This window comes from Montipora foliosa, chromosome 3 (genome assembly GCF_036669935.1).
Source record: "Montipora foliosa isolate CH-2021 chromosome 3, ASM3666993v2, whole genome shotgun sequence".
NCBI classification, from domain to species: Eukaryota; Metazoa; Cnidaria; class Anthozoa; order Scleractinia; family Acroporidae; genus Montipora; species Montipora foliosa.
Window position 1 is genome coordinate 67752515 of NC_090871.1, and position 10000 is coordinate 67762514.

The 10000-nt window shown below is 39.3% G+C and overlaps 1 protein-coding gene across 1 annotated transcript in view; it reads left to right on the top strand.

The window, feature by feature from the left end:
• The first annotated feature begins 1924 nt into the window (after positions 1–1924).
• The window catches only part of LOC137996014 (matrilysin-like), an 8785-nt gene continuing 709 nt past the window's right edge, over positions 1925–10000 (top strand). Inside the window, exons 1-7 of the mRNA XM_068841455.1 lie at positions 1925–2074; positions 2512–2704; positions 3367–3598; positions 5112–5407; positions 7485–7523; positions 8348–8377; positions 8806–8934. Of these exons, the coding sequence (XP_068697556.1) occupies positions 1976–2074; positions 2512–2704; positions 3367–3598; positions 5112–5407; positions 7485–7523; positions 8348–8377; positions 8806–8934 (1018 nt within the window). The 5' untranslated portion in view covers positions 1925–1975. The remainder of the gene's footprint in view (positions 2075–2511; positions 2705–3366; positions 3599–5111; positions 5408–7484; positions 7524–8347; positions 8378–8805; positions 8935–10000) is intronic.

The following is a 10000-nucleotide window of genomic DNA, read 5'->3' on the forward strand; positions in this document are numbered from 1 at the left end:
ACTTTGGCTAGTCGCCATACGGAATTGTTTTCGTGAGTTAATGGCAATCGACTGAATATTGAATGGCAGACACTTTCCCAAATATGATAATGTAACCGATCAATTGCATGAGCCGAATTCCCCGTTAATAGAGGTGGTCTCACTCAGGTATCCACATTCCCAGTTAGCGTTTGTTAGAGCTTTATCACAACAGTGATTTGAGAGAATGTCTTCTAAACAAAGCTATTATGATAAGAACCAATTGTGTATGCCACAGTGGTCCTCAAACGAAATCCATGGGACAATCTACGAAGAAAAGTACCCCGCTGAAGAATCCAAACTAGAAGATGGACGTTTTTTAAAGTTAAGAAATTTCAGATCGTCATTTCCTTACCACGTTTTGGATGGTCTTTTGTTCCAACCTCTAAATGTGTATTTTTTGTAGGAATTTTGGTTGCCATTTGGAAGATGCATAAGGGTGCGTTGATAGTTTTCTGTATGAAATGATAGGATGGACTAAACTGTCATTAATTAAAACCCTTCAAAGATGCGAGCACTTTGTTCTTAGGTTTAGAACGACGCTGGTGTTTTGGCAAGGTTTTCATTGATCAACTTATTTGCATGTTAAACCAAAAAAAGGATATGGATATTTGCGTTTGTACAGCTTGCCACGATTAAATGTAAGCAAATCTTGTATTTGAACAAAATAAATGAATTGTTACTTATTTGAATAAAATAAATATAATGACGACTATTCGAAAAATGAAAACAAGGCAATTGCAATATGATTGTGCAATTTATTTCAAAGAGTATTTATTCAAGTAAACCTGAACTATCCACGACCTCATGTTGAGCACTTCTAACAATTGTCACTTTGATTTTGAGGTAAGAACAATTAAAAACTGGAAATTCCTTTCAATACATCCTGCTTCAACTTGATGACACAAATTAACAGTTGTTGCACTCTCGAAATTTGTCAATATTTGCAAAAATCGCCGCACAAAGATGCCGAAAAACATCACGTTAATTTTCTATTTTAAAATAGACCACTCAGAAGTGGACAAAAAGCAAAGTAATAAAGCACTTGAACCGAAACGAAAGGAAATTGTCGATAGGAATGACCCAATCAGATCCAATCAGTGCCTCTGCAACTCATGACACTGATGACCTTATGCTGATTTAACTTTCAGAGCGAAGTGTTAAAGAGTAATTTGCTTGACATTTTCCGCTTCAGTCTTTCTTTTATTTGCCAGCCAAATCGGCATAACATGCCTTGAACTACTGTCTATATTTTTGCTGCCTTTAACTCAAGCGGTAACAAGGCTATACACAGAACTGTACTGGCAAGACTTGGCAAGAAATGTGAGCATAAGCTTCCTGTCACATAAAGCTGTTAAAATTTGATTTAGTCAATTAAAAAACTTGACAAAGATCGGAAAGCTGGCTATAAATAAATTTGTTTTTTTATTGAAAATTGCAATGATCCTGCGCATTTTGCTCAGTGGGGGTCTTAATACACCAAAACAAAACTTAGAAAATGCCATGTGAACATGATTCTTGTTGAGAAAGGCTCCTTTCCGGAACAGTAAGTCAATATTATATGGAACAAGTGCATTATTACGATATATGCTACTTTAACAACTCTTTCCCAGTGATTCAGAAGTCTACCTTTAGGCAGACTAAAAATTCTAAAAAGGACTGAGATAAAATTCAGTGAAGCAATGGTGATGAGGACACGACGACACAATATTTTATTGCGATATCTTCACCTCACAACCAAGACGACGTTCGTCTACATGTACATCACCATTTGGTGTTAACTGCATGATAGTTTTAATTGAGACACATTGAGAGGCTTATGGTAATTAACTTGTTAAAATGCAGATGTGCTACACACATGAAAGTCAGCTCTCTTTTGGGTGTCAATTTTCAAGGCTTTAGATATATATTGCATTGTTCGAAAAAGGAAGACTTGAAAATAGGCCTAGTCATAGCCATGGAACGATTTAAGATTATCCGATTATGGCTCATAACGCCGTGCTTTCAAATATGCTATGGGGCTGCAATTCCCGAAACAGATGAATCTTTTGAAATAGTAAGTTTGAAGTAGTTTATTCCAAAAAAAAAAAAACTCTTGAAATTTATCAGTCTTCATGCATGGAAAGCGGACATCTGATACAAGTTCTTTACGCGCTTGTTACTAGTGAGTCCGATCAGTAGTCTTTGAAAATCTGCGAAACCCCATGGTGAATGATGTTCACAGACGATTACTGCATCAAAATCATTTACTGCCTTTTATTTGTAGTATAGGGTTGGCAAGGGTGGAAATGGGTAGGGGTACCAAAAAATATGGTATATTTTACTTAACTTTGCTGAGCCTCTTTCCAGCTGTGGCCGCTATGTGCCACACCCCACTCCTGCCATCTCTCTCTATCTATCGCATTTTAATAAAGAGAGAGAATTTTTATGTTTCTTTCCGAGTAACCAAAGAAAATGCAATGAAAGATAAACATTTCGTCTATTTTGCTTTAGAAATTTCTCAAAAACTACCACTACTTGTCTCCTCTAAAAGATGGAAACCACAACGTTAGCGACGCTCTGCGCGAGTTTCAGGAGCGATCAGAAATCCCGGTGACTGGTGTTCTCGACGCGACCACAATAAGGGAAATGAAAAAACCCAGATGCGGTGTTCCTGACAGAGACGAAGAAGTGTTTTCCAAACGTGGTGAGATTGCAGTCTCAAAATTACAATTTGTGTGCTTCGGGACTGTTACTGGACAAATGATCTATTTCCGTCAGCAATAAAAGCAAGGTGACACACGCTACCACCAACCCGGTGTGGCCAACACATCACGCATGCGCACAACCATTTCACCCGGTCAAATAGCTGTTCCCAACCCAGCTTACCACATGTTTGGCATGTGAAGCTGCCACTTAAAGGGGTGCTAAACACACCCGCCTGGTATGTTAGCTACGCCATGCTGATGAGGCCCAAAAGACCGAAACAGCTGTCCATGGCTGCTAATTGACCGGGTGAAATGGTTGTGCGCATGTGTGATGTGTTGGCCACACCGGGTTGGTGTTAGCGTGTGTCACCTTGCTTTTATTGCTGCTCTATTTCCGTGTTGATTTCAGCCTCGATTTGAAATAAGAGTCCTTGTGCGAGTTCTGTACTACTATGCATATAAAAAAATATGAGAAATTTCGACTTTGGCTACTTTTTCGAAAACTATATATTTGACTGCGTTTTTCGTGTAAAACTATGCAATTATTTCGGACACAATCATTGGCACGGCACTCCAAAACACGTGGTCGCAAAAATAAACGATTGTTTCACGGAAAAGCATTGAGTTGAATTTGAATTTATTCTTCTTTGCCATACTTCAGGGAGAGTAAAGAGACAGTTTTCCGCGTCCGATCACAAATGGGATAAGATGGCATTAACTTACAAGTTTATCAACTATGATACTAAAATGGGCAGTTTGTCACCAAACAAACAACGTTCAATAGTGAGAAAAGCGTTCCAAGCCTGGGAAGCGATCAGTCCTTTGAATTTCACCGACATTTCGCCGGCTGTTTCCAATAATGCTGTTTCTGTCAAGTCAGATATCACATTGGCGTGAGTTGGTATTCCTAAGACAGAAAGAGATGATGATGTAAGGTAACGGATCCCCCGCACATGGGCCTCTTCCAGTGATAGTTCTTCAGCTATTTTTAGAGATGCACCTGATTAGCCAGTTGTAATGAAATTTTGATTATGTGCAGCATTGGGAACGAGAACTTAAAACACGTTTGCAAAACTAAAAACTAAAAATCTATGGTGGGGCATGGAGATCCGTTTTCTTACCCCATCCTCTCTTTTACAGTTATTACTTTAACAGGAAAGCATTTTTCATAGACTGGGTGAGGACGTTCTACAAGTAAATTATACAATTCAATCGAACAAGAAAATTTCTTAATTAAACACGAAGGCGCGCTATATAAGGAAGTCCGAAGCTCGTTTGTCAGTCACCGTTGACGTGCGCGGGACTATAAAAGGCGTGGTGCCTTAGGCACATGCAAATGATTTATCAATCAACCGTGGACGCAACCGAGAGCTCTGTGATAATTTCTTAAATATAAAAGCCCCTTATGGCAATGTGTCCGTAATATGCCATAAAATGTTATCCGTCGTTCTTTTTTCAAATTCCCAGTCCCTTTTTTTTCGCGCTGGAAATATCTTTTCGTGCTTCCGTCTCTGCGTTGCTGTTTGTTGATCACCATCTTGGATAATTAATCAGTCGTGCTTGAATGAATTCGAACAAAAGCAGTGCGTGAACAGGCGGAGATCGGACAAGCGAGCGATAAAGCGGGCGAGCGCCTGGCGTGAGCAAAAAAATAGAGAGAAGTGGGGACGGGGTGAGGGAGAAGGGGGAGGGGGTGGGGAGGAAAGGAATAGCGTTTCCTTCCGTCGCCTCTCCCCCTCCCCCTACTCCTTATTTTTTGCAATCTCTCGCAGTTTTCGTCCCCTTCGCGATCGTTTGGAAAAGGAAAGGAAACGGCTGCTACGCAGGCTAGTGAAGCGCCCCCTTTTATAGTGCGTCTTCGTTATTAAGGGCCCACTCGGCTGAGCCATTAGATAGGAGACAAAGCTAAGATTTTTAGTTTAATCAGTAGTTGTGTAACGTGTGTGATAAGTAAAGGGTTTGGTTTTAGGTTTAAGAGAACAATTTGCCATTTGAAAGATAGATTGGTGATTAAGACCTGGGAGAATTGATTTGACCCAATCTCTAAACCGTAACCTTGACCCAATCTCTAACTGGCCTCCACTTTGTCCCAAGATACTTCAAACAAAGCGTAACCCGGATCGAATACCTAAGGAGCAGCTGAAGGCTTCCTTTTAGGACCCATTACGAGAACACTTAGTAGGTGAGAATATTTCCTCAAAAAAACCCGGCAATTTTACGGAGAAGAAAATTAAGCAGCAATCTTGGATCACCTGAGCTGAAAACAATCTAGTTTGTCAAAATAATAAAGCTGATAACTGATCGTTAAACACACGATGACTGTTATTTGGTAAAACCCTCTTGCATGAACTTAAAATCGATCTTCCTGCTTCCTCTTAAATTAGTATATTCTCCTTAATACTTTAGATTTAAAACCAGTAAGCACAAAGGTTGCTCCTACCCGTTTGATGGCAGTGGTGGCGTTCTTGCGCATGCGTTTTTTCCTAAGGAAGGGGACCTTCATTTCGACTACAATGAAAAGTGGACAGACGGAGTTACATATGGGATTAATCTGTTCTCCGTAGCTCTTCACGAGATAGGACATCTCCTGGGATTGCGGCATTCCAAAAACAGAAGCGCGATAATGCACGAAACATACAAGGCATATGATCCCAATATGAAACTTACTATTGAGGAAAAAAATGGTATCCATTACATTTATGGTGAGTATAGTATGTCTCTATTTATTTTACTATTGTTATTTTCGAGATGCTTAGTTGGAAATATCCTGTCATGTTAATGTGTCATTCCAGTGCTCTCGGAATCATAAACTCAGTTTTGGACACAGTGAGGCCTTGTAGACTCAATTGGTTAGCAATAAATATAACTCAGTGTTAAGTCGCCCAAATATTAATGACTGGTTACCTGTAAATCTGTTATAATTAAATCTTATTATTATAATTATAATTAAATCTGTTATAATTACAAATGTGTTTGAAAGTAGGGGGTAACACCTTGTTATAGAATTTAAAAATTGATTTATATATTGTCACAAGGTCATCCATAGAGGATTTGAATATCATTAAATTGCGAGAAGGCCTAGGTAATGGGAGATAGAACGCGGCTTTTTGGAAGACATTTATTGGAGAATGAATAGATGGATAAGTATTGCCCCATGCAATGATTCATAACAAAGGTTAGTTGGGGGTATTTATGTCAACATACTATCCACTCTTAGATGAAATTCCAATAGTTCACCGAATCTTTTTAGCAATATTGTCAATATGAGGTTTCCACGCTAAATTTGAATAAATTGCAATTCCAAGGTGAAAATAAAAAAGATGCCAACACAGATGGAGGTGTTAGAATAAAGTAAGAAGAAAATTGGACCTGAGGACCGTTCCACGGGGCAAGCCACGACGTACTAGACAAGCCGAAGTTACGGCAGTAATTGTTGCCAAAATTTGTTGCATGTTAAGGCGGCGAAAGTCAAAAACCCTCAACTTGTCGCGCAACATTGTTTCGTTGCAAGTTTTGGTCGATGTTTCGCGTTTTTCACCTTGCGTGATCAACTTGACCCGCAATAAAAACATTTCTTTAACCCGCATTTGTTGCGGGTTAAAGAAATGCAGGGCGCTGATTGGTTGATTTGCTAGCACACGAGCACATTTTTTGCGCGACAAGTTGTGAGCTTGATGAAAAATGAGCCACAAAGCCAAAATTTGTTGCTCAGAGTAGTCCCGCGCTCTACTTTTCGCAACAACTTTCTTCAACTCGCAATAAATGTTCGTGTTGCGCGACAAGTTGAGCATGCAAGGTGAACAACAGGAGACATCGACCCAAACTTGCAACGAAACAATGTTGCGCGCCAAGTTTAGGGTTTTTTGTATCTCGTATTTCGCCGCCTTTACTGAGACTTGAACAGAACCAATTCGCTGCTATTCCTAATTAGACTTTCACGGTTTGCTACGTCAAAAGCTTTAGTCTAAGAATGTATATGCCTAGGAAGATTCCACACGCGAAATCAGGTTTGCTAACTGAGATGCGAATCTTATCGATTATACAGCATGGGCACCTTCACGGATGGCTGACTTTAATTAATTAATTAATTTATTCATTCATTCATTCATTCATTCATTCATTCATTCATTCATTCATTCATTCATTCATAACCTTCTTCATTTATTTATTAACCGTATTTGTTAATATATCGTAATAGGTTTTTACAGAGTAGTCAAATTAAATCAAATCAAATTCGTTTATTTCTACCTTTTGCAGTTTTAAAGATTGAATTACATGCAGGGTCAGCAACTAATACAATAATTAGTACAAAGTCAAGATATAATAAATAGTACAATAATTATAAATAATAATCCCTCACATACTAGTGCCTTTAATGTGGGAAGTTATTAACATACTTACAAGTAACAAATTGACTAACACGTTCGGTATTACATGGCTTAACTACTCTGGTGGTATTCCTTCTAAGATTGTACTTAGTATCCTTTATCTCTACTCTACTTGATAATAGGGGAAAAGGGGGCTTGGGAGGCGCAATTTTAGGAAAAAAATCTCTTACAAGCGGCGTCTCTTCGATCCTGTAGAGAGGTCAAACCCGTTATGGATAGGGCTTGTTCATAAGATGCGGTTGGTGCTATGATTCCCAGCGCACGTTTGCTTTCCAAAGCGCTAGCATTAGACAAATATTTGGGAAGGGAACGATTTAATTGCTATTCATGCTTTTATACGTTTTTAAATTCTGCTTTGTCGTTGTTACACATTTTCCACATTTTCTTGCAGGCGACGGGGGAGGAACCTCTCGACCTGGCTCAAACACAGGTGAATTTTTTTCCCGCGGTACTTGTTATTCGTCCTGTTCTCAGTCACTAATTGATGAAGAAGAGAGACTTCCATAGAAAACGTAAAGAGATTAGATTATCCAGTTGGGTTCCTATTACCGAGAAAAGATCCTGTTACCAAATTTTATGTTACATCTAGGCACTTGCTGTAGGAAACGTTTACACGGGAACCGTCAGACACTCAGAATCCAGCATTCGCGCTTCAAATGAGTTGAATAAGCGGTCCTTACCTATCCAGAGGAAATTTCAAAACGTTGATTTTGGAGCGTTGATTCTTGACGCAACTGAGCTATTTTTTAGCCAGAACAGTTACTAGTCGAACGGCTATATTTTCCAATCAAAAAGTAACTCAAACAGTCAGCAACTTGCTTTTTTAATAGGCGCTTGCGTTAAAAGGGTAATTCGAACGTCTCCAAAGTGTTTTGTTTTGAAAGGACTTGTAGAAATACATAGCCTTCGTCAGGCTGGTGATTCTCTGTTAGATTCATGATATACACTCGGCAAGTCTCCAAACATCAGATGCAGCAGCTCGGAACCTTCGGAAGCACAATTTTTTGTTTATGCGACCTTATGATTTCAAAAGGTTCAACTTTATTCTATGCTCCAAGTTAACTCCAAACAATGAAAGAAAGAAGATTAGAAACGAAACTAACAAATACCGAAGCTACTCAAAATTATCATGTGTTAAAAACCAATAGTATAACGGTCAAAACATCGTGATTTTATTACGAACCACAATAACTGAAACCTCCAATGGATATAACAAATAAGTTGACAAAAAAAAAACTTTCTGTTTTCTTTTAGGGGGAAAGACAGGAGCAAAGGGTGCTGCCAGTATGTATAATCAATAACGCCCAATTGTACTGGAGACTTCTCACGATTTAGTGTAGGATGGATGGATATCAGACCGAAAAGTTTGACAAGGCTTGCGTTTCTAATGACAACTGATGACTGGAGTCCCTCTACCCCAGTCGTCGCTCGACTTTTTCCCGCCTCACCACAATTTCGCTCCTCCCGACCCACCAAGAACCTGAAAAGGCTATGTGAATATTCTCTTGCTCATTCATACTTATTATCAGTTAGTGTTTTTATACACAATTTGCTTGCCAGCTATTTTGAGAATGTTGCCAACATAGCTGTTCATATTTAGACTACACTATCGTTGTAGTCCCTATAGCAGGCCGTCATAGTCAGAATAAAAGTCCTTAATTTAGCAAAGCACTAAATACAGGGGCTTATACGTTATATGAATTTTGTTTTAGGGCCTTCCTGCACCGATGATCCCCACTTCACGAAATATTGCAAGTTGTGGCAAAGCTCTAAATTGTGCGGCCACAAATATGTCCGACCCAGGTGTAAGAAAACTTGCAACGTGAACAACTGTGCGTTAGGTAAGAAAGGGAGTTAAAGTATTTGAAAAGGAACTTTACATTTGCATCGAAACCAAAAACATTTATGCATTATTGGCGTTCGTTGAAGTGGTCTTTTAGTCTTCGTTGTTATGTTGAGGACAAAACAAGAATTTTTTTTTTTTAGTTTAAGTGTGACCGAGGATTTGATGATGGGTCATAAAGAGTTTGGGCAGCGCAGAGTTGTATGTGACAAAAAGAGACACCGCTAGGTGGGGCATTCGTAGTCTCCATTGGTTTTAGTGCGCTGTTTGATGTGTAAACACGTTGTATTTCATGCGTGACGAAAGACAGTTTACAACCACGTCTGTGAAAGCATTGTTATTTGGTTCATTTATAATCAAACAACGCTGTCATCTGAGGGAGCGATCGGATCGAAGTGCAAGGCTGAGTGGAATAAATTGGTTCGTTTAGTGTGAATGAGGTGACATGGAAATGGGACAATAAGTGATGCTTGCTCGTGTAAGCATCTATCGCCATAATCCGACGTTAAGAGAACTAAAAGAATAGATGGGATGTAGATGAGTGAAACGAGATGAATTCGATGGTGGGGTGACGATGCAACGGAGAAAGTTATTTTCGCTTTTTTTTAAAACCAAAAAATAGGATCAGCGTATGATTAAACCCAAAGCTGTACTATGAGTTCAGAAATGTTGCTGGGTTGGTGTAGTTTTCTGTGCGCTTGATGGAGGAGATACAGTGTTAGCTGAGATAATTTTTATATTAGTGTATAGAGGGGAAAAGTCGAGTGTGCCTAGGAGGGACGTCTAAGACGTCTTACTGAGAAAATGTGTGGTGTCTTACATGTGAGTGTGGCTAAAACAAGGGGTTTGACTTGGTGGCCAACGAAATGGGAAATTCATTCTTACGTTCTGCGCGGTGACCGTTGCTGGAGCTAACTGATTGTCTTGTCTTGTTCAATAGCAGTCGTGAAATATTGAATTCTCCTGTATTTGAGTTAGCTTGTGTTAGGAGACCGGTCGTTAATGATCGGATTGCGGTAGATGCCTTTTTCCCAGTTTTTGAACCTTCTACGCACTCTCTTTAT